The sequence below is a fragment of the Gekko japonicus genome, unplaced genomic scaffold, assembly GCF_001447785.1.
Source record: "Gekko japonicus isolate JY-2015 unplaced genomic scaffold, Gekko_japonicus_V1.1 scaffold148, whole genome shotgun sequence".
Lineage (NCBI taxonomy): Eukaryota > Metazoa > Chordata > Lepidosauria > Squamata > Gekkonidae > Gekko > Gekko japonicus.
In genome coordinates, this window is record NW_015170892.1 from 1713670 (window position 1) to 1739312 (window position 25643).

At 41.4% G+C, this 25643-nt stretch overlaps 1 protein-coding gene across 1 annotated transcript in view; it reads left to right on the top strand.

Annotated features, from left to right (window-relative positions):
- Window positions 1–24075, top strand: part of TTC29 (tetratricopeptide repeat domain 29) — a 120211-nt gene extending 96136 nt beyond the window's left edge. The window contains exons 7-11 of the mRNA XM_015418455.1: window positions 6620–6711; window positions 14598–14721; window positions 18288–18519; window positions 20383–20478; window positions 23933–24075. Coding sequence (XP_015273941.1) covers window positions 6620–6711; window positions 14598–14721; window positions 18288–18519; window positions 20383–20478; window positions 23933–24075 — 687 coding nt within the window. The remainder of the gene's footprint in view (window positions 1–6619; window positions 6712–14597; window positions 14722–18287; window positions 18520–20382; window positions 20479–23932) is intronic.
- Window positions 24076–25643: the final 1568 nt, after the last annotated feature.

Consider the following 25643-nt stretch of genomic DNA (forward strand, 5'->3'; position numbering starts at 1 on the left):
TGGATGAGCACTCCTTTTGCCTGTTGTGTCTGGGGGAGAGCCATAATGTATCAGCATGTAAGATCTGCCAGCAGTTTACCCCAAAAACCAGGGCTGATTGTGCCTTAAGGCTGCTTCATGGGAAAAGGCTCTCTCTACAATCATCAAATCATAGAGTTGGAAGGAACCTCCAAGGTCATCTAGTCCAAGCCCCTGCACAATGCAGGAAATTCACAAATACCTCCCCCACACACACACCCAGTGACCCCTGTTCCAAGTCCAGAACATGACAAAAAATCTCCAGGATCTCTGGCTAAACTGGCCTGGAGAAACATTGCTTCCTGACCCCAAAGTGGTGATCAGCATTTCCCTGAGTATGTAAGAAAGGGTCACAAGAACTAAGCACTGATGCAACTCTTCCTCATGATCTGCTTTGCTGTCAGAATCAGCATTGCTGTCAGATGGCCATCTAGCCTCTGTTTGAAAACCTCCAGAGAAGCCCATCACTTCCCAAGGAAGCCTGTTTCACTGAGGAACCACTCTAACTATCAGGAAGTTCTTCCTAATGTTTAGCCAAAAACTCTTTTGATTTAATTTCAACCTGTTGGTTCTGGTCTGACCTTCTGGGGCAACAAAAAACAACTCCGTAACATCCTCTATATGGCAGCCCTTCAAGTACTTGAAAATGGATATCTTATCACCTCTCAGTCATCTCCTCTCCAGGCTAAACATATCCAGCTCCTTCAACCTTTCCTCATAGGACTTGGTCTCCAGACCCCTCACCATCTTCATTGCCCTCCTCTGGACACATTCCAGCATGTTTATACCCTTCTTAAATTGTAGTGCCCAAAATGGAACACAATACTCTAGGTGAGGTCTAACCAGAGCAGAGTAAAGTGATAAGATCACTTTGCATATCTGGACACTATACTTCTGTTGATACAGCCCAAAATTGCATTTACCTGTTTAGCTACTGCATCACATTGCTGACTCATGTTCAGTATATGTTCTATTAAGACCCCTAGATCCTTTTCGCACATACTACTGCCAAGACAATTCTCCCCCATCCTATAATTGTGCTTTTGATTTTTCCTACCTGTTAACCCAGTAGCAAAGATATGTGCCCTGGTAGAACAGCCTGTATTCTCAGTCCCCAAACTGATCTCTGACCACATTTCCTGCCTTCTGTCAGTGATTTCAACCCACTCAGTTCCAAGGTCGATCCAAACCGCAGATGTTCAGGGACAACCAAGAAAGTTCTGACCATGTCCTCTTCTGAACCTCAAAAAAACCCCAAAACCCTCCACCAGAGAAACACAGGTTGAAGTTTAACCATAAGACTCACCCATCACTGTCGACGGAACTGACCAAGCATGTGGAACTGAAGAATCAGGTTCAAAGGAACCGGAGCCAGTTTTGAAGACTGTTATTGAAATCAGCAGGCATACTACCCTGCAGACTCCATCTCCCACTTGCTTGTTGCTGGCATGGTGTGCAAACTGGCATCATCAGTTGATGTGCCTGCAGGACACGTTCCAGGACCTCCTGCCCCACAATCTCAGTGGACACATTCGAGACCATGGCAACAATATCCGTGCTGCCACCCTCCTCAGTGTCATCAAGTATGGTTGGAACCGTGCATGGAACCAATGGGGCAGATGATGGAAAGGCCACAGACACCTGCATACTGAACTCCTCACACACGACTGATCGCTTATGGTTCCAAAGAGGAGGAGGAATGCAGGTCCATAGCCAGTTCAGCGGTAGCTTTGGAACCGTCCCCTGACGATGCTGTTGGGGACCATGACCTTATATCTCCAAGTGAGGCATCTTTACTCTGAACAAATGGTGCAAATGGCACAATCATTAGACATCCAGATAACATCCATGGACACTAGACCCCTTGACAAGATCCTAGGTCGACTCTATCCTAATATTTACCAAACAGCTCGTTCCTTCAGGATAACCCAAGCTCATGCTCCTTTGTACAGGCCTAAATATCATTCCAGATTTCAGCCATTTTACCAGGGTTTCCAGTGTCCTTACCAACAACAGAGCTACCACTATCCTCAATAAAGGTCCTCCCAACCTCCTCAGCATGACTGATGCAGATCTGGCTCAAGGCCCAGGTCTGGCCCTGTTCAACACCAGCCTTCGAAAAAGTAAGGTGAAAAGGACATATTTTAGAAGGAGAAGCATTAACAAAAATGGCTAGATAGTCTCCATTCTCTCAGATTGTTTGGAATCTGAAATCTTTGGTGGAACAGTCTTGTTTCCTGTGAGAGTAATATAAACATTCAGAATGCCACAGGCTAAAAAAAAACAACCATGTAAACTTACCATGGAATTCTTGTGGTGGATTTCTTTTCTTTTTCTCTTTTTTTTGTGTGTGGTGGATTTCTAAGATGGCGAACTACCAACTCAACATGTCAAATGAATGTGGCAACTGCTCTAAACAAATAAGTATATCACGTGAAAACAAATTTCCCTATGTTCAGTGTATCATTTAGGCTAGCCCTGATAGCAACCTTAAACCACAAGGACTGTCATTTTCTTTGCCTGTGTATATCTGTCTGTCTATCCATCTACCTATCCATCTATGAATGCTGCTGTACTTCTTATAACATTTAGTAATAAAGACTTCCACAAGCACAAATTATTCACATTCTAAAAGTGTATTTCCCAGTATATCTTGTTAGTGTTTGCTTTCATATACTCATTTTCTTTTCCCCCCTTTGTTTTTTACTTGATTTATACTCCTCTTTCTCCCCAGTAGTGACCTAAAGCAGCTTACATCATTCTCGCCTCCATTTTTTGTTCACAACAGTAACCCTGTGAGGTAGATTCCACTGAGTATGCATGTCTGACCCAAGATCACCCAGCAAGCTTCCATAGCAGAGTGGGGATTCAAACCTGGGTGTCTCAGATCCTAGTCCAACAGTCTAACCTCACTGGCTGTCTTCTCTGATGAAACTGGTATGCCTGAATTCTGAGGCATGCTTTTTTCTACAGATTTTTTTTTCTTTGCATGGTCTTGTATTTGGTATTTAGTTGGTAATTGTGGTTGCCCTGACCTGGCTAGCACAGGCTAGCCCAGTCCCATCAAATCGTGGAAACTAAGCAGGGTCAGCTCTGGTTAGTATTTGGATGGAAGACCACCAAGGAAGTCTAGTGTTGCTATTCAGAGGCAGGCAATAGCAAACCACCTCATAATGTCTCTTGCCTTGAAAACTCCACAGAGTTGCCATAAATCAGCTGTGACTTAATGGCAAAAACAAAACAATTATGGTTAATGTATGCAGTCTCATACTACCTAATGATATAAATCAATAAAATTATGAGGGAGAAAATAAAGGGTTAAAGACAAGCCAAATTATGTATATAGTTCATGAAATTTGAAAAGGGCAGGTATGGTTATGGGGAATGTTTGCACGCACAGTGGCAAGAATTTGCTTGGTATTAAAGGGGTAGCACATTTTACATATCCATGGACATTTGTGTGGAGGGGCTAGAGTAAGACCCTCAAAATTTCCAGTGATAATGATTTGGAATTAGAGGAGATTTATTGCAGTTATTTAATGAAGACTGAAAGCAGGTTATGCATAAATGAAAGAATGCTTTGGGAAAGTCAGAAGAATTGGACAGTAATGAGACATGCATAAAGACTTCAGCAAGAGTTGTTTTAAAGCCCAGCACAAGTGGTATATTAGAATATATCTACTATCTTGCCAGATTTCTACATTGGTTCTCATAACATATAGCAGAAGAAAAAATCGTGTCTGAGGATGAAGACAGATTGATGTACCAGTGGTAAGGAAGAGAGTTTCCCTGTCTGCCTTATGACAATGTTCACAAGATCCAGTGTTGAATTGAAACTGACCTCCATCTTGAGGTTTGACCTTGGAAATACATATTTAATGTTAAGAAAACATAAGTACAATTTAATCCTTCTGTTAGTTTTTGAATATTTCAAACATTTCTACTAAAACAGTTTTTTTGTCCTCATTTTATATAATCTCTGCACCTCAGTTTCTTTTTTCATCTGGAATCCCCTGTTTCAACATTTGCTATTATTCCTTCATGCTGCTAATATTTTCCTAGCTCTGTTGTACAACTGCTTTCCCCACAGAAAGCAAACAGAGTGTTTTAAGCCTATGCGCATGCCTCGGAATATGTCTTCTTAACCCAAAACCAATTTTTAAACTTTATAAAGTACAGCCTTCATCCACCACAATAATATCTATTAACAATATGAATAGTGGAAAACATATACTACCCAAATTTTTGTTATATAAATTAATCTGATAACATTAGGCAAATATAGAGATAGAAGATGATAAGGTTTGTGTATGTAGTATTTATAAAGAGAATTAAAGCTAAAATGTGTTGTGTAATGCACTAGAGCTGATGCAATATAAATAGAATAGCCATGGTGCGTCTGAATAGCATGCTTCTCGTGCCACACACAGTTTCCTTTCCACAAAATAAAATCTTTTTTAGAAATACACAGATTTCTGTGCCACATAAGCACCTATATTATCCTATTCCTTTACAGGTATTTTGTTGTTGTTGTTGTTGTCCCTAATATATGCTGCCAGAGGCCATCTTAAAATGGAGAACCTATATTTATTATTTGAGGGAGGGGAGAGATAAACAGCAAAATATTTAATCAGATATGTCCCATCTCTTAGAAGAATGTTGTGATTTCGTAACTAAAAGAAAACAAGTGAAAGGTTTTTTTAAATTTAACTTTGGTACAGAAATATTAGATCCAAATATTTCTATAAAGTTCTTTCTATTTTAAGTCAAGAAACGCTGTGGATTTAGATTTAACTCTCTATCTAAAAATACTGTTACATTTTATAAAATACAGATGTGTGGGAGTGTTAGAAGAATTTAATTAGATTTACTGAATCAGTTGCTTCAGGCCATATGCAAATTTTAGTAGACATTAATGCATTAAGTAGCACCTGAGTTGGCTTCATGGGTTTATTCATTTTAGAGTCATGAATGAAAGACCTGGAAACAATATTACATATAGTTTAAAAAAATATATCAATTTTTTTCTGATACTTCAATAATATCAGTAGCTCTAATCTACACTAAACCATGGTTCACAGGTAAGACTGGAAAGGAAGGTACAGAATTTCTATGTAATCCATTGTGTACACTGAGAATTGTTATTCTCCTTAAATGTGTAGATGTTCCAGATAACGAGAGTGTCATCCTAATGTGGCCTTACTTAAATCAGAAACACATGGACAACAGAAAGGCAGAATCACAGCAGCAGAATATGATGGTGGCTTAAACTATGAACTGTAGAACTGAAGGGCTGGAAAAAACTAGAAAGTCTGTTAAACAAAATACCTTGAGAGTTGCATGATGCATTCCATATAGTATAGTATCTTTTTGTCCCAGTTTTATCTAACAAGGGATCTTTCATATCACTTGAACAAATGGTTCCAACTGGCTGTGTCACTTCCCTCTTGAGGATCCCAATGTGTTATTGCAATATTTTCAGTGGAAGCAGCTGACCCAAATCCATTCCAAGGTGCCAGCAGTGCAAAGGTTAAAGTGACGCACTGTAGCTGACCTGGATCAGAACCCTGTTAGCCAATTCCTTTAAAAAGACTTGCCTTATCACCTCAGTAGAGTAATGTGTAAACAGCTGTGGTAAAGGTCAGTTTGGCCCAGGCTACATCCATTTCTATTGGGATACATCTGAACATCCTGTCAAACTTCACCATTTGTGTAGGATTTCTCCACTGTGGTCTCTTGCACTTCCCATCCAAACCTGGTAAATAACATTTGCTAATCCTTTCTTTAAAATGTACAAAAAAGATTTCCATAGATAGTCTTTGGAGGGTTCTTGTGTTCTCATGTGTGTAATAGATTGGGTCAAGCGACTGAGAGGGATGAAGGAAAGAATGGGATTTCATTATATATACATGCTTTCTTGCTACTCACTGATGAAAAAAAATTGATGGAAAGGGAAATTATGCAATACAGATGATGTCAGTGTTATATTAAATTAAGATCATATGTTTCACTGTGGCAGATGTAATCCTTTGCTTACAGGAGAAATCACATTAATAGACTGCATTCCAAATGAATATTAACAAATCACTTTTGTGCAAAGATAATTATAAGTACATGTGATATGTCGATGTACAACTGCTTGTTTCCAAGTCTATCCTTTAAAAATATTATATACAATTTATTATTGATTCCTTTACAAACCTAAAAATCCTCTCAACGGCTGTTAAAAGGAAAATGCTCATAAGTGATGTATGCCATATAGTGATACAGTCAATGTCATTTTAGGAATATTAACTTATAATGCCATGAAGTATGCACAGTTTGTGAATTGTGTAAGTTTTTTTGTAAACTAGAATCCATTTATTTGGCTTTCTAACACAGTACATAGTGATATATTTATTAAATCAGAAGTTTATGTACATTATTTACAGATATTTATAGTATTTACAGATATTTACAAGAAAGTATTTTATGTAAATAATTTCAAATGATGGTACTATCAACACAGCAGTTTCTTATCTGGTCCTGCAATGAGAACAAAGGTTTTTTGTTTGTTTTTTTAAATGGCTAATAATGTTTCTATATATTTTTTGTCTTACAGAAGCTAAATGCTTACCTGGAATTATCTAAAATACTGGGAGACTATGTTGGTATAGGCAGAGCATATCAAGCTTTAGCCCAAGTCCTGGTAAGGTAAGCTGGTGCTTCCTTATCCTGCTGTCACTGTAAATTCAGTCAGCTGTGAAAGACTTAAATTGTTAGAGGTCAATTGCTTCCTATTACTGGCTGCTCAAATTTTTAGCAATGCCCTGCTTTACCATGTGACACTTTAATTATAACTTGTTTAAATTATGGTATATTAGAACCTCAAAGCAGTTCTTTATAAATGTTATATATATTGAGGGTTCACCCTCAAAGCAGTTCTTTATAAATGTTAGGAGCTGGATTTATTATTTTGCCTTTCAAAAAGTTTAAAGACATGGCTGGAAAATAGACATGTTGGCATCCCTTGCTGGCTGAAAAACAAAATGCACAGAAAATTATAACATGCCTCAGTAAATGTGCCACTGTATAACCTTTCTAGAATTCTTCAGAAGTTATTGTTTTTTATTGTTCTGCCTTGCTTCTTTCAGCAAGAGGCTGTGTGTGCTTTCAGAACATGACTAAACATCTGTTGCAAATATAATTCTCTTTCCATAATTTCATATTGTAATTTTACACCATAAAAATATGGATTTTGGTGGGATATGCTTTGAAATCCAACTGCAACTTGGTGGAAATCAATGTTTTTCCCAGTAAATTAGAATAATTTAGTTGTTTAGTTTGCAGGTAATAAATTCTACACAGGCATCCCAGTCAACAGGTCAGCATACTGTCTGATCTACATACAGAGTCCTGTTTACACAGCAGCCCCATTTGTTTCGGTAGAAGGACCCAGTTGTAGAGCTGAACTAGATGTTACGGCTTCCACAAGTCCACCCAGGTTTGCAGACACTTTGGGGTTTGGACTCTCTGGTTGGAACTCCTTTTAAAATTGCCCCAGGGGCCTGTTTCAACCTAGGACAGCAGGGCAGAGGGTAGAGAGGCTCCTTCCTCCCCATAAACTGTTTTTCTGAGTCAGAATGGCACAGGTGGTATTATTTGTCCCATTGGATCTCCTCTGATGTACCTTGCAGCCATTTCAGCTCAGGAAAACATTGTGGAGGAGGGTTCCTACCTCCCTGAAGTCCTGTGGTTATTTTATTTCTAACATTATTTCTGTGGTGATTATCATTCTAACAATTGAACTAGATGCTGTGGCTTCCTCAAGTCTGCCACAGTGGCTTGCAGGCACATTGGGGCTTGGAGTGGGAAAGATATATACCTATAAAATTAATGATAAAGCTTTAATTTGTGGAGACCTTGGTAGACCTCTTGAGTACCTTTTCTGGGCAGATTACAGTTACAATTTTATTCTGGGAGACTCCTGGATTTCACTTCAGAAAAGGTAAGAAGCAGGTTCTTGGGGTGGAGGTGGGGCTTTACACACCTTTATGTCTTTTCTTTTGTGGCCTGGGAAGACTCTAGAAAATTCCACATAATGAGATCATTCAAAAACTTTTTGTCATTACTCAGTTATTAGTGAAATTATCTTTGCAATGATGACAATGTTAGTATTCATTGATCAATGTAGTTTTTTATTAATTTTCCACTTAGGTCTACTCTGGGAAGCTAGAAAGCTATGATAAGATTTATGTTAGAAATGAATTCAGAATCTTAAGAATAAGCTGTATGCTTTTGTGTGTATGTGTATGGTTCCATAGCTGCTTACAGAAATCACTGAATTGGAGTTCATACATTGTTCCCTAAGTATCTGCCAGAGACTATTGATAACATAAAGGCCAAGGCCTTTAGGTTTTAAAGGTTTTGGAAGCTAAGGCAATAAATTGCAGGCAAGTATATGCTAGGAGAATAGTATTGCTATAATTGACATCCTTTTTTAAAAAAACTGTGATTGCTTTGACAGGATTCTTTTTTTAAGCAACCATCTAGCAGTGATCATATCCTAAGGAGATTGATTGATAAAGTCTTGCTTTTGGATGGTAATTGAAGCACTGCTTTTTGAAACTAGTCTTTCTTCTTGAAAGAGAAGATTTCTGTTCTGTATGTCAGGACCAGAGTTATTCATGAAATGTGAATAGTGTATAATAGCCTCTCAGTTTCTTATTGGGAAGGGTCAAGTCTGTTCAAATATTTAATAATTCTTTCAGTGATTAATTCAGGAATCATTCACTCTTAATCCAGAAGACTGACCTGCATTTTAATAAGCAGAAGCCCTTTCCCAGGCCAGCCATATTATCTATAGGAGCCAGCACATTAAAACTTTCTTGGGAACATGCATTCCTTCTAATGTATGTTGTGTTTCCCAACAGAGAACTTAAATATGGTCTTCATAATTTAGGAATGGTCAACATCTACTCAGATTAAACCATTTACTCTTTCAACTGGATGTTCTTTTCAACTCTAGTCTGCAGTGCATACACATCTGTGTATGAAGCTGCCTTGTACTGAGTCAAGCCATTGGTCTATCAAGATCAGTGCTGTCTAATCTGACTAGCAGTAGGTCTCCAAGGTCTCAGGCAGGGGTCTTTCACATCACCCATTACCTGAGCCTTTTAAATGGAGATGCTGAAGACTGAAGCTTTGCATACAGAGCAGGTGCTCTGCCACTGAGCCAGAGCCCCTCCCCAGTGCATCCTCAATCTGAGTGTTTAAATGCTGGGCCTTCTAGCTTCCCTTTCTAGTAACTTCCCTCCCCTTCTGTTTGCATATTAGTATTTCTTTGTATGTGTGTTCACACACACACACACACACACACACACACTGAAAGTGTTGCATTCAGTTGGGAGATGTAAATACATATTTTTTTCAACCGAATATAATACTTTGTATCTAACAAATACTCTGGCTCATGAAAGTTTATGCCAGCAATCTCTTTGCTGTTTTGGAACTGCTTTTACTTTCAGTATCTGAAGCAAATTTAATTATAAGAGTAGAATGGAAACAGTCATTTTCTGGACTGCCTGCAGGAGTGGTCTTAGCAACAGGGCAGTTGCCCAGGGCCTCTGACTGCCATGCAGCTGCTGGGAGGGGCTAGGAATCCAGGAAGGTAAAGCCTAACATCTCTCTCTCTCTCTCTGTGTCTCTCTGTCTCTGTCTCTGTCTCTCTCTCTTTCTTCAGTGGCAACAAGCGGGGGCAACACTCTGATTTTTGGGTGAAACTCTATGGTAAATTTGCCATCAAGCCATAGAGTTTTGCCCAAAAACCAGAGCGTCCCCGCACAACATCCCGGACGCAAAGGCGACATCATCACATCAGTGACATCACACTGCAACATCCCTGTTTAGGAGCAGGGTTTCCCCACTGGCCAGCAGGTCCACAGCAGGAAGAAGCCCCCAAAAGCAGGGGATCCCCTGCTTGGACCTGGGGGTTGGCAACCCTAGCAACAAAGCTGTTCCTAAAAAATGATCTCGCCAGTTGCAACCCAGAAAGCGTTCTGACACACACAGGGGGTGGGCTTAAGTTGTTTTTTTATTATTATAAGATTTTTATTAGGTTTTCCCTATTATATATAACGTTATAGGAGGGAAGGACATAGGGAATGGGATAAGACATGTAGGAAAATTTCCATCAAGTTTATACAAAAGTTGTTCTATTGCTCCCTCTCACTGCTTGGGAGGGGCAGGCCTGAGTGATGGCCATTCCTGCAAATGATGGCCAAGCTGAGAGCTAAAATCTAGAGCAAGTCCAAATACGTATCTCCTTACGTTGGAAGGCTGGCCAATTAGCAGGAAGTGGTAGGAGGACCCTGGCTTGACAGCTTGCTTGATCGAATGGAGGGAAGACAGCCACAGCAGCAACCAGCAGAGGAAAATGATATGCAGCGTTCAATATCAGTGTGCAGTGGCACCTTGGGAGGAAAGCATGGCTCAGCAGAGTCAGGGTACGGAGGGGCAGGTAGTAGCAAGTAGTTAGGCAGTTTGAACATGTCAAGGTGAACAGAAGCAGAAACAGCCGTGACACAATGGGTGGATTTCTGAGGAAGGCTTGTGTGGGGAGGTGAAGGAGGTATGCTGGGGTGCTTTGGGTTGGGGAGTGACCATTCGTCTGATCCAGCAAGTCTACTCTTAGGTTCATCAGAATGAGGGGTTAGAGTGAAACGCTTACTCAGACTTCAGGTCTGATGCAGTGATTGCAGTTTTGAATTATCTTAAAAGGCTCCCTGCAAATAGAAAACTGGTACTGTGGAGTGGGGGGAAGCTTTCTCCTTGCTGTGCTAGTTTTCAGTTTGCATGGAGTTTTTAAAGTGAAGGAACATTGAAAATTGAGACCCATGTGCAATCTGCCAGTACAGTCCATTCTGGCCTTTTAGCGTCTTGCACCTCATTCTCCTGTATGGGTTAACCTGTGTCACCCTGTCTCCCTGACAGCAAAGAGGAAGTCTGCTGCTTGTTTTCAGGACACTCTGGTAGTCTCACAGCTCTTCTGGTCTCTCCATATCCCACCAACAGGCAACACATTCTCTTGCAATTTGCAATTGTGAATTGCAATGCAAACAGCAATCTCACAGTGCCCTGTGCTTCTTCCATGTTCTGACTCCGAGATGGGGTGCTGCACAGCTTTCGTCTACCTACTGAGCCAGCCATCCAGGCAGCTGAGAGGAGTGGGTTGCATTGAAATATAGGGGGTGGGTGGAGACAACTTTGATTTTTTTTTTTCCCAGGGTTCCAGAATCGGTAGGAGCACCCCTTGCTAATTGTATTTTTAGAGTCAGATTGTACCCTTTTCAGAGCACTGGAAAAAAGGTGAAGAAGTGGAAGATACCATAAGGCTTTAGGTCTCATGAAATATAATTGGACCTTCTCACTACCTGTTTAACATAGATACAACCTGGTTTTTGTTGCACCATTTATTACAATATTTTAACTTTGACTCTCTTAAACTTAAGAGAAAGCTGCTGAATGTAATTTAAAATTATTTTAATCATCTAGTAATAAGACTCTAATACGAGAAATATCTCATGTACTATACAGTTTAACTAGCGTTATCAATTTCCACCATATTTGACTACGTAATGTTTGAATGTTGCAATTGTTATGTCTCTAAACTCCACAATGTTTTTACACTTTATCTTACAAAATACCAATAAAAAGAAATGGGGGAAAACCCCAATAATTACTGATATCAAGCCGCTGCTTTTGTCTTCTGAAATTGAGGGTTCAAATACTGCATAAAATATAGTTCCATTCCATGTAGTATATATTTCAGATTCCATGAAGCTGTGGAAAGTAAATATAAAACAAAATGGATAATTATTTAAAAGAACAAGAAAAGCTTGGTTAGGGTAAACAGATGTTCAAATGATATTGCTATTGTTTAGAGTTGTTTCCCGTATGATAAATCTGTAGACCTTCTGGGTCCAGTTTTACTCCTGTAGCAGAGTTTTACTGTCATGGTAGAAATAAAGCTTTGAGTCTGCACATTATGTTTTGATTATAAATTACATTAATTTTCTTTTCTTTTCTTGCTTTATAGAAACAACATGACCTAGGAACTTTGCTTTTTTCTATAAATGAAGCATAGAATGTTGCTATGGCCAAAAATACATCAAAAAACATTTCTATTAATTCATTACATTAAGAAAACCTTTTTACATTTTCTCCTATCACTGATTCCATTTGACTTATTACTTTCAGCTTCTGGCCCACAAACTTGGTGGCACAATCAACAAACCCCTCAGTGGCTGTTTCATCTCTGCTCTATTTGATTTCTCCACTCTGAGTAAATGATTAAGATTTCATGCATTGGTTCAACCAAAATCTATGTTCACTCAACCACATCCTTTATTGATTACTTCTACTGCAAACAGTAGGCCAAGTGTGATATACATAATTGGACAGTTGTCAGGGGATGAGGGTGTTAACAGTCCTGTTTTCCCAGTTGGAAACTGGAATCACCTTGATACACAAATATTCTGCACAGTTTCATTCTCATTCTTTGGACCGAGGAGTACTTTTCCTCAGAATATATGTTTTTAACTCTCTAAGGTCTGGTTGAATGAATTTAATGATTATACCATATAATATGCTGTTCAAGTTGCACCTGTGCACTGCATATAGAAAACTAGAAAATCTGGAATTAATATTTGTCTAACATTTTAACCTTGTCCTTTTACTTATATAAATCAGTTCAGTTTTTCAATGTCGAAATGTTTGGTTTTCTCTCCTTTGCAAGAAAAAATAGGCTTCAAAAGGTGACTCTGATTTTAAACTTTAGAAACCTATTGACATGTGGCAAATATTTGCAATGTTTTACATTACAAGGGATGCTCAGTTGCCATCTGTTCTGAATTGTAATGTTTATAAACAATTTTATTTTACCATAAAACTGGGCATTTTAATTTTAGGTAATTTTAAGGTACCTTTTCAGCTTGTAGCATTAGTTTGCTGCATTTCAGTCACCTGGATGTATCACACAGCTTTGCAGATGTCCTACTATTTTTGTTGATCCCATGTGAGTGAGGACACTGGCACAATGTACCATATTTCTGCACATTTTTGTTTGCATATTATACATTTTATTTCTTAAAACACAGTCATTTACTACACGAAAACTGGTACAAAGTTTCTTTTTAAATGATAAAAATGCCTTTTATCATTATATATAAACTTTAGTTACTACACATTTCTATATTAGGATGTGAGCTTTTGGTTCACTGGTGGCTTGACATTTTGATTTCTGCACGACTACATTAGACACTCAGATTCACAGCTAATATTAAGGTCACCAGCCATGACACATGAAAGAAAGTGTGTGATGTTTTTCACTCACAAACTTTAGTGTTGGGCCTGTGTGTTGTTACAGCAGAGTAAGATATTTTATTGTTAATATAGTTTCCTTTATTAAAAAATGTGCAAATGTCTTGTCAGTGTATATTGGCCAATATTCAGCTTAGATTTTGGAGTGACCTCAGGTTGTGTATATTGCATTGGGAATTAGAGGTGACACCTGCAATTCCATGCTGATAAGGTACGTAGAGTAACACCAGCAACCCTTGGCTTACCAACATAAAGAGCAGCCATTATCTCTTGAAGGAGGCCATCATGTTTCTAAGCTGGAGCCTTCATGGTTTGTAGTAGGGGTGTGCAATTTTTTTTACTTGTATTTTTATGTTCAGGTCTGGGGGAAAATGGGGTTCCCGAAAAATCCTGAATCCAAATAACAGTGTGGTATTTGGAGCCGGGATTTTTCAGAAACGCCAAAAATTTGGGGGGTTCAATAGACCCAAACTGAAAAATGCTGGTAAAAAAAATATCACCCCAATCCTGGGACTGGATTGGCCTCTTCTGCAGAACTGTGCCTGCAGGGGGGCTATCAGCTCCCTGCAGGGACATGATGCCAGCTGGGCTGGCCTCTCCTGCAGCCAGTTTAAACTGGGCGGTAGGAGACAGTAACTCAGAGCTGCACCAGCAGGGAGCTCTCAACTCCCCACCACCCCAGCTGATTTTGGGCTGACTTCTCTTGCAGCCTAGTTTAAACTGGGCTGCAAGAGAAGCCAGCCACAGCCAAGGTGGTAGGGAGTTCTCAGCTCCCCACCACTCCAGCTGATCCTCAGGCTGACTTCTGCAGTCCCTTTAAAGTTTAAAGGGACTGTGTGCATAGGCCTGCCCAACAAACAGCTCCCGCCTCTCTGCTGTTTTCAGATCTACCTGAAATTCACAAATATAGCAGATTTTCTTGGGATTTCTTTCCCCCCCCAAGAAAACCCAGATACATTTAGGAAGCTGAAATATACCTGGAAAATACTGATAAGGTATTTTGGGGTATATTTTCAGCTCGGGTAGATCCAAATACACACTCTTAGTTTGTAATAGTTGCTGCAGTTTGCAGTTTTTCTCCAAAGTACACAAAAATCTCAAGCTACAGAATTTTCACTGTCAAGTTGATATATGGATTGATTGTTCAACACTCAACTGTAGTTATTCATGGAAATCTGGACTTGTATATTTAATGTGTATTCTCTTTTATTTCTTCTCAGTCTAGGGGAAATAGATGAAGCTATTACATACTTGGAGAAGTTTATGAATATTGCCAAGAACATTCAGCTGACACATAGCTTAGTGGATGCATGTACATTCCTTGGAAACATTTACAATGAAAGAGTAAGTACTATCTTGATTAGTGCAATCTATAGTGAATCTATATTCATAGAACCTGATTGTAAATATTTGTATTGACAGATATCTGCAGTTTCAACAGAATTGTATTTCCATGTTCTCCTACTCTGGAAACAGCACATCTTTGGAATAACTTTGGAGTCTTGAAATAAACACATTTTTACACCCCTGACTTTCAGATAGAAATTAGAAGTAGATTACAGCATAGGTGACATCAGGACTTTTTTTCTGGAAAAAGAGGTGCCGGAACTTTCAAGAGGGAAGTGAAGTTTTCAATATGTATACTGAAAACTCATGAACTTCTAAACATTTTTTAAAGAGTTTTGTCGAAGAAGTTCTGGAACTCTGTTCCAGCTCATTCCCCCAGAAATAAAGCCCTGGGTGACATAAGGGAAAACAAATTTTAAAGCTTGTGATTAACTTTGGAAGCTCAGTCAGCAAATGTAATACAGTGTGTTTAAAAAACCCTGACTTTTTAGTACTTAGACATCAGGGGTAGACCCAGAGTATTGCAAGTAAAGAGAGCAAGACAGGAAGGTACTGCCTTTTGAACAACATGGAGGGAAAAAAGTGGGCTCCACGGTGGGAGAGATGATCAGCAAAAAACAAGGGTTGTCTGTTTCAACAGAAGTGCTGTCCTATTAGGATAAGTACTGTTATGCCACTGAAGAGCACTTTTGGATCCAAGTTATTTTTGAGAACTGCCTAGAAATCGATTATAGCAGTCTGATCCTGAGAGCCTGCAGAAAGAAGAAGCAAGTATCTTCTGCTGCTCAAGATCTGTGAATCAATGATCTTTTAAGGGTATAAAAGGAAATGAAAGAACTGCTAAGCCAATTGAAATGGGATCAGAGATTTTGTTCCAGAGTAAGTTCCGCTATTACTGAGGTTTTTCTGGTGTGGTCCCACATTATATTGCATAGGAATGCTGCCCTGTTCCACTTTCTCCATCTAGATCCTATAGCAAATTGGAGTCCTAAAGCAGCAAATATTTGTGTTTCCTGCTGCTTCCTAGTCCATGTTGCTTAAACAAGCCCAAATATGGATTTTATGTGCTTATAAATTAAAAAATAATTGTTGTTGGAGGTCACATTGGCCCTTAGAAAATTTTTTAATCAGACCTTTATTCTCAATTAGTAGCTAAAACATTGTATCAGGTAATTCAAACAGCAGTTCAGATTTGTCTAGTTTTTAAATCAATCTCAATTCAACTTTCTGAGGAGGATTTCAGATCCTTTATTTCACTGTATTTTAGCTACCTTTGCTTCTGCATCAGACATGGCAGCACTCCATTTGTTGTTGTTCAGTTGCACAGTCGAGTCCGGCTCTTCGCGACCCCATGGACCAGATCCCGCCAGGCCTTCCTGTTTTCCGCCGTCCTCTGAAGTTTGCTCAATTTCATGTTCGTTGCATCTATGACACTGTCTAACCATCTCATCCTTTGCTGTCCCCGTCTTCTTTGACCTTCAATCTTTCCCAGCATCAGGGTCTTCTCCAGCGAGTGCTCCCTTCTCATTTGGTGGCCAAAGTATTTGAGCTTCAGTTTCATTATCTGGCTTTCCAGGGAACAGTCAGGGTTGATTTCTTTTAGGATTGACTGATTTGATCTTCTTGCAGTCCAAGGGACTCTCAAGAGCCTTCTCCAGCACCATAGTTCAAAATAATCTATTCTTCGCGCTCGGCCTTCCTTATAGTCCAACTCTCGCAGCCATACATGACTACTGGGAATACCATTGCTTTGACCATGCGGACTTTTGTTGGCAGGGTGATGTCTCTACTTTTTATCATGCTGTTTAGGTTCGCCATCGCTTTCCTCCCAAGGAGCAGGCACTGTCACAGTCTGCGGTGATCTGGGATCCCAGGAACGTGAAGTCTGTCACTACTTCCACGACTTCCCCTTCTATTTGCCAAGGAGTGATGCCATGATCTTAGTTTTTTTGATGTTGAGCTTCAAGCCCACTTTTGCGCTCTCCTCTTTTACCCTGAGCAACAGGCTCTTAAGCTCCTCTTCACTTTCTGCCATTAGAGTCGTATCGTCTGCATATCTGAGGTTGTTGATCTTTTCCCCAGCAATCTTAAATTCCCGCTTGTGATTCATCCAGGCCAGCATTTCGCATGATGTACTCTGCATATATATTAAATAAGCAAGGTGACAATATACATCCTTGTTGTACTCCTTTTCCTATGCTAAACCAATCAGTTGTTCCATATCCGGTTCTAACTGTTGCTTCTTGACCCTTATACAGGTTTCTCAAGAGACATATGAGGTGGTCTGGTACTCCCATCTCTTTAAGGACCTGCCATAGTTTGTTGTGATCCACACAGTCAAAGGCTTTAGCATAGTCAATGAAGCAGAAGTAGATGTTTTTCTGGTACTCTCTTGCTTTCTCCATAATCCAGTGAATGTTGGCAATTTGATCTCTAGTTCCTCTACCTCTTCGAAACCCAGCTTGTATTTCTGGCAGTTCTCCATTAGTATATTAGCACTCCATTAGTATATTAATTTATAGTTTCACTTAACTTATACCCTACCTTTCCCCCAGTGAGGACCCAGATCAACTTATATTGTTCTCCTTTCCTCCATTTTATCCTCACAATAGCCTGGTGAGGTAGGTTAGGCTGAGAGTGTGTGACTGGCCCAAGGGCACCCAGCAAACTTCCATGGCAAAGTGAGGATTTGAATCTGGGTCTCCTAGATCCTAGTCCAGCACTCTCATCACTATACCCCACTCTCATACACTATACCCCATTCATGAGTATTCAGGAAATATAAACTGGACTCATACAATTTAAAGAAAGGAAAATGTAGGAGAGATAAAATTTTCATTCTTTATCGACTAACTATATCGCTTTACACACTAAGTATGGCAAATGCACCTGTATCATGCATGTACACATAGAAGGGAGAGCAGAGTCAATTCTTGCTTCCCAGGGCATGTACTGTGTATCATATGCATGTTAATAAGCATACAGTTATTGTGCACATATTTCCCTGTATACACCAAGTTACTTGCATGAAATGTAATAATATGATATGTGAAGTAGCCCAAGTGCATGCAGATAATAAGGAAGAAAGTTACTGGCATTACCTACACAGGGGATGCTTTGTATGCATAACAAAATATAGACTGCACAAACAGATAAATGCTGACACCATGAATTCAGCAAAAGATAACTGGATTTAAATCATTCTCTAGGCACAACTTAATTTTTTCAGGATTTTAGGGGGCTGAGTTTTTAACAGTGAATAATGATACAAATGTAAGCTTCACAAACAGATGTGGGTGTGCTACCCAGTCAGTGTGTCTTACCTTATATAAACCAGGCTAGAGAAATTATCCATTATTATTGCTGCCCTCTTTCTAGCTCTTTTTTAAAAATGTATGGTATTTAATATTTACTCTGTTTTACATGTGAAGTTATTGAAACAGCAAGGTAAACTTTTTCTGCATCCAGAATTACATAGTTCACTAATTTAATTGGCAACAAACTACAGCCTTGTAAAAACTAAAGATTTAAAAACTGAGAAGCATATGTTTTTCTTTTATTAGGGGAACTACTCCAAAGCCTGTGAATATTTTGATCAAGCCTTTTGTGCTGCAAATGTTCTTGGTGATGTGCCTTTAGTGAATGAAACAAAGGTATATTGTGGCATTGGGAAAGCTCATAACATGATGGTGAAAGTTAACAGTCATACAGAAGCGGCAGATCACGTCGGCATCGAATACCTGCTGGCTTGGAAGGGGAATAGAAGTGACATGTGCAATGACCCTTTTACAGTTGGTAAGATGCTAGTTACGAAACGCATTAGTGTTTCATTGTCCTTAATGGCTAAGTCATTTCTCTTGTATAGTTTTATTAAATTACTTTCTAAGTTTAATCCTGTTTTCCTGCAAGGAGGTTAGATTTGGGACCATGTGAAGGTTTTTTTTTTAAAAAATGAAATAGGGGTTTGTGTGTGTGTGTGTGTGTGTGTGTGTGTAACAGATATCTTCACTAGGAGTTACCAGCATCCTCTTGTTGTTTTTCAAGCCACCTCCATATAAAGCTTAGAATAGGCCGGGGGGGATTGAATGTTAATTAGTTACAAATTTAAAATTATTAGAAGTCTGTTAAGACAAGAAGAACATAAAATATCAATGTTGTTGTGGCTGTATGTCCTTTACTTCATATCCTTGACATGGTGGATGTAAGTCCCATTTATAGAGTATTTTGTTATCTATGCCTATCTATTATCACATCAGCTAGAAAACAAGCTTTTTTCATTAATTCTGCAGAAGGTGAGAGGATCCAGGTTGTTCATCAATGCTGGAAAAACACAGTGAATTTGGCATCAAGAATTTATTTGCTTGATGGGTATTTTCAGGCCTCATTCATACAGACTCAACAGCAGTATGTTATTTCAGCTAGGTGTTGAAATCAGAGTTAAACTGAAGGTATTTATAAGATTGGGAAAATAAATTCTCTTGAAAAAGACTAAAAATATATTAAGGGAAAGTGCTTCTTTTGGGTACTAATGAGGAAATACAAATGAGAAATTGTCTTCATATAAGTACTGTTATTGGAATCTGTGCAGGAGGTGCAGCAAGGCAAAGAGCCTGAGGTACAGTCAGAGGAAGAGCCTAGTCCAGAGCTTGGCCCAGCACCCCCAGTTGGAGTCACCTCGAGGCCAGAGCCCCCACTTAGCTCACCTGAACGTCCCATACGCAGGGCACGCCAGCATCTGGATGTGCAGGAGAGAAGGAGTGCCAGACTTCAGCTGTTGCAAAGGCAACTTGAGGGGCTGTGAGTCTATGCAGGTTGCCTCCCAGGGAAGGGAGGATCTGGTCATAAGCAGCCACACTCACCTGCCTCGGTGCAGATTCAACCGTGCAGTCTTGGACCTTTTTCCACCTGCCAGCCTCCGCTCATCACTCCTAAGAACTCTGATTGATCTCCCGGCATTCCGACCCCTGGCACTGTTTCTCGGCTTGGTTTGGACTTTGTATCTAGCTTAAGTATATTGTGTTCATGGCGACTGGCCAGAGCCAGCACAGGTAGACATTTTATCTGAGCTTCTAGGGTTGTAGTTTTAAATAGTCTCCAAGCTTCCTGAGGGGATTTGACCCTTTCCTTTCAGTTTCTTTTTCACAGTCCCCCTCATTTGAGACCATTTCTAAAGTTAAATGTGGTTTTGTTTGTTTTTTGGGGCAACTCCCTATTTACATAAATGCTCAACTTAATAGCATTATGGTCACTGTTCCCGACCAATGCTATCATGTTTACATCTCTCACCAAGTCTTGAGCAAAGTTTGAGTTCAGTGCCACCTTTAAGGCAAACAAATTTTAATTCTGAGTATAAGCATTTATGAGTGTGCACAATTCTTCAGGTCTTGAGCATTACTTAGTATCAAGTTCAGGATGCCACCCCACCCCCCCCGTAGGGTCTGTGACATCTACTCCATGGCACAGTCATTGAGAGTATCTAGAAACCTAGTCTCTTTCTCCTGACTTGAACAGATATTGACCCAATCAATGTGTGGGTAGTTTAAAATCACCTATTATGACACAGTTATTTTGTCTAGCTGCTTTCCTAAATTCTTTTGGTGTACTGTATGAATAGGGCCAAACTGGTTATTTAATTCTCTATTTTCATTTGTTTCACAGCCATGGAAAATTATGAGTTGCCTAACAATTTGAGGCTTTATATCAGCTGGGGAGCCATTAAGGGATATAAGTGTAGGGTTTATGATCACTATACAAGTATGATGATGATTTTATTCACATTCATGCAGTTTTTATGAAGTTCTGGAGCATCTAGCATTAAAACTTTCCTCCTGGTGATTTTGGAACATGGTTTTTTGATACATAGGATTCTGAATCCTAGCATGTAGTAGCCACTTTTATATAGGGTAATTGATAGGTCATCTCATGTAGAAGGGCATTTCAACAAAAATATATGCAGAGGATAATGTTTCTTCTTGCTAAAGTGGATCGGTTTTCCTTTACACTCTGTTTGAGTAGTTCAGCATTTCTGTCCAAACTCTTAACACTGTATCTGTTTCTATTCTGACTGAGTAAATAGTGGCATCATGTTATTTTTTGATTTCTTGATGAGTATGTAAATCAAAGATTTTTTAAAACTCACTTTTCCAGCATCAGTTGGGGTAGCACCTGTGAAGGGTCCAATAGAGGGCTGCCAGGAGAGTATTACAAGTAACCAAAGGTACTGTGCTGCCAGAATTCTGGGCTGGACCATTCCTGAACAAGGCATCGAGCCCTGATCCAGTAATAAAACCTTTATTACTGCAAAGAACTTCTTATAACCAGAATGCAACTTCTTCCATTCACTCTTAAATTTACCTGACTCCCAGATGCCTGGACCACTGTTCCATTTAGTAGAAATCAAAGAGGAATAGAGAATTATTGGAAGCACGGAAATGGACTGTTCAGTGGATGCAAGAATGGAAGAGATGGAAAAGACCGCCAGCAATCTCTTCATGACCAAGGCTAACTGTGATAGATGGATATCAGTGTTGCTCAGCTGGACTGGCTATGGCTGTGAGCACAAAAGCCTTTTTCCAAATAAAAACCTAGAGACAAACAAACTTCTGCAAACTTGTTTGGTGAATTTGAGACAGCAAAGACAAGACTCAACTTTGTGTTCCTCACCTTAAAAAATTGAGATACAAATGGTGGTCCATCAGTGATGGGAAATGTGCTCCAGCAAGTTCATTGGAAGTTAACTGTTGTACCATACAAGTTCGAGTTCAGGATATTATAACTCCTGACAAGAGGGGGACCTGCGATACTCGCAGGGGGGGGAGAAGAGCTCTGTCTCCTCCATCCCCCCCTCGATCTCCCCAATGCCTGCCGGCTCCTTCTCTCCCACCCCCTCCCCCACCTCGGATCTGGCTCGGATCTGGAGCTTCCCGGGCCGGATCTTCATGCAACTGAACAGCGCGGGGGGGGGGGGGAGAGACCGGCCCAGGACCCCCCGGCCGCCCAGCCCGCAGCCGGGCTCCCCCAAGCCGCCCCAGAGGAAGGGAGGGGGAGCCCCGGGCGCCGGGGAGGAACCAGAGAACCCTCCGGCCAGTCCCCTCCCGCTCTCGGCCCCGCCCGGCCCACCTTGCAGGGTGGCTGTTTTTCTTGTGCGAGGGGGGAACTCCCACCGACTGCCTTCCAGCGGCTCTGGGCACCTCGCGGATGCTTCTGCGCATGCCCAGCTGGTGGCGGCGGCGGCGCATGCCCAGTGCGGCTCGCCGAAGCTATGTTCCCCCCCCGCAGCCCAGGGCTCTTCCTCGGAGGGCGGCATCCTGGGGTCGCCCCCCGGGCCGCCGGAGGGCTGGAGCCCGGAGACGGAGGTAGTGGGAGGAGGCGGCAGCGGCAGCGAGGGCTGTCTCCCCCCGCCCGCCCAGAGCACCCCTGGCGCGCCAGCCCGGGGAGGGGGAGGATAGGGCATGCACGCGGGCCGTGCAGGCCTGCCGAGCCTGGAGGAACCACCGCCCCCTGCCTGGCCGCGGAGGAGGAGGCTTCTTTGCCTTCTCCTCCTCCCGAGGAGACCTGCCGCCGCCGCTCCCCGCCACCTGGCAAGCTTCCTTGCGTCCTCGCAGGGCCTGTGGGGGAGAAGGGGAAGCAGAGAATCAGGGGAAGGGGGCTCGCAAAATCCGCCACCGTGAGGGTGAGCCAGTCTGGGGCTGCCCCTCGCTGCTCTCCCCACCCCCTCCCCCGGCTCCGAGCCGAAGGCCGATTGGCCGATCGGCCCTCGCTGCTCTGCTTCTCCCCCTCACTCGCTGCTCGCCGTTCCCCTCGCAAGCGGCGGCGGCCTTCGCAGAGCCCGTGCGCATGCGCACCGACTCTTGCACTTTTGGGGGGATTTAAACATCCCCCCGAAATTTTTTTCCACATTTGGCATTTTTGTGCACACGTGGGGACTGGCCCACGTGTGCACAAACCTCCCCCGGCCCCCCAAGTGCCCCCGAAGTGCAGATATAGATATCCGCACGGAGGGGGTAACTTGGCTATTAGATATAGTGATAACTGAGTCCTCACTGTCATCCAGTGGAGGTCTAGTCCCGCCTGTCCTCAGGAATTTTTTTCCCCATCACTCCACCAATTCCAGGTCTGAAACAGTTTTATATGCCTGGTTCCAAAGCAATGGGAATCTTTGCCCAATAAAGTGAGTGATTATGTGCACCTAAACAATTCTCAATGGCAATTTTGTCATCCTTTATTAGAGACATTTGGTTTCAGTATAATGACCTATAAGATACCTGATTTCACGTCTTATGATGACATTCTGCCCCTTTATCTTGCCTCATGCTTTACAGTGACTAGAGAGGCTTCCCTGCTTAGCTGAGTATCCCACTGTTGTGAATTTGCAGTCAATGGGACATAATTCCAAACAGAGATCTAGATGCACCTAAATTGTTTTGAACTTCCTGTGGTGCATTAGGGCATTAACATCCTCTTGCTGGTTCCTCATTGTTTTCCCCCATGCTGAGAAGTGGAAACTGTGATTTCAAGACACAATGTGGCAGTGGAACATGTATTTCCTTCCAGATAAATTACAAGGGGATGTGTTAGAGAAAGGGCTGCTGGTTGTGGATTACAGAGAAACTGATTGGAAAACCAACTAAAAGAGAACCAAGGAGAAGTTAACAGTTGTGTTGAACCGTCAGGTATTAGCTTACAGAGCTTGAATGGCAAAAAGAAAAGTGTTGAACTCACCAAGGAACTCATACCAAGGAAATACCTGAAAGTAGCTGCACCTTTTCTGCCTAGAACTCTTCCCATCTGTGAAAAAAAGAAAAGGAGGAAGGTGCCCAGATTCTGTTACTGTAGGCAGTATGAAGATGAGAAAAATCCCTAGTATTCCAGCAATATTATGGAGATAAAGAATTACTTTAATTCCAAGTAATTTCTTGCACTGTTATTCTACCTTGTGTTTAATTAATAACCACAGTGATATCAGTTAACTGTACCCAGCAGATCTGGCACTTTTATGACTCCTTTATGCAAAAAGAAGCAAACAGTTACTCTCCTTGTTTGTTTGTTTTAATTGCAATTTATTGCACTTTCTATATGAACATTAAGACATCACCTATATCAGTATTTTATACTTTTCAATTAAATACTTTGTCCCTTCAGTTCAGCATACATTTTTAAAGTTTCCTTTGTCTTTTTAGTACTTTGTTTATAATTTCTTCTTTACCAGGTGTATCATTAGTACATTTCTGTAATCGTTTGCTGCCCTTGAACTTGTTGATATTGCATACTAAAATGAGGAAATCAAACTTATTCTTTGATCGTCAAGAAGACTGTAATAAGTTCAACCCCACGGACACAGCTGCCAAGTGATGTGAAAGGCTGTTTAAGTGAAGAAAGAAAAGGACTGTGTTGTCTGAAATGTCCCCATCCCCTTGTTCTTAGTAGTGGTGCTTCTAACCTTCCAGCTTCAACTCATAGGGAAGAGAGCTCTCTGCCCTTGCCTCTGAGCTCCCCACTCCACATGTAGAGCTTCAGAAATCCTCCTTCTCTTTAATAATCTACTGTTAGGGGCTCTTGGAAGTGCTCCTAGATCACACAAGCTATCTTCTTTCCCTTTCTGTACCATAAGAATATTTCTTGTTGTAGGAAGGTGCCCATATCATCATGGCAGTAGAGCCGCCTCTGCCGACTCATTACTGCCTGTTGTACTGTGGGGAGGTGATGATCACACTAGCAAGTAAGCTGATGCTTCCTTCTCAGCCTTCCTACAGGCCCTGTTCCTCTCAGCTTGGCCGTTATGGCACTTAAGACACCACTGCTTACCACCCAAGATATCTATGTCATCTGTCTCTCACACCCACAAGACATGGGACATCAGGAGGTCGTGCCACAAAATTAAGAAGGTTAGCACTGCTATGGGTTCCTCTTTGGATACACCATGTTATGAAACAAAAGAAAAGCAAAGACAAAATACTGTTTTAGGACCTGAGCCTCTTGATCTGTCAGTATGTGCATCTACTACAAAGGAGCATCATTCATCATGAGGATAAATGAATTAATTATAAGAAAATAGGAGAGGGCTGTTGGTTGTCCACTTTGTGGCCAGGTCTTTCTTTATTAAAATACTGAAGCCCTTGAAGTTACAAATGTTAGTTAAAGATCTTCTTCATGGTCTCTGTGCATCACACCTTTGGGATATAGTGCGCCTCTGCTGACCCCAATTGGTATTTCTTAGAAAGCTAAAGGGATTTTTGTGCCCACTTCCCAGGCATGCGTCGGCCCCACTGCGCATGACTAGGGGAGGGGCACGACAATCCCGCCAGTTCTCTTCTGACCGCCACGCTGGTAGGATTTTCTCCACTTCCGTCAGTAATTTTTCTGGCTTTGGGGCCTTTTCTTCTTCTCTTTGGAGTTTTTTTCTGTTAGGTGAAAGGGCAATATTGTTACTTGGTTTTGTTTTTTCCAGACTGTTTCATTTGGGTCTCCCTGCTAGGCAGATCCCTTCTCACCACCCCCATCTCCTGGCCTATGGCCAAGAGGTGGGGTTTCTTTAAACAGTGCCTCAAGTGTGGCAGTAAAATCCCCCCCCCCCCGACGGACACTCTGTGCCTTGGGGAATTGCACCGAGTGGACTCCTGTGCCCATTGCGTGAAGTTCTCAAAGTAGACGAGAAAGAACAGGACTGCTAGACTTCGCATCGCACTTTTGGAATTCGCTCTCTCACCAATGTCATTGTCGCAGGACACTTCGGGACATGCTTCGATGTCTACTCCCGCCTCAGGATCGATGGCCGTGTTGTCTCTGATACCAAATCACTCCGATGTCAACCACCCGATGCTGAAATGCTCAGCCCTGACATCTCAGTCCGAAGCCCATACTCCCACCAAAAAAGGCAGGGAGGGCAAGGACGATCGGCCGGTCAAGCACAAGAAGCATAA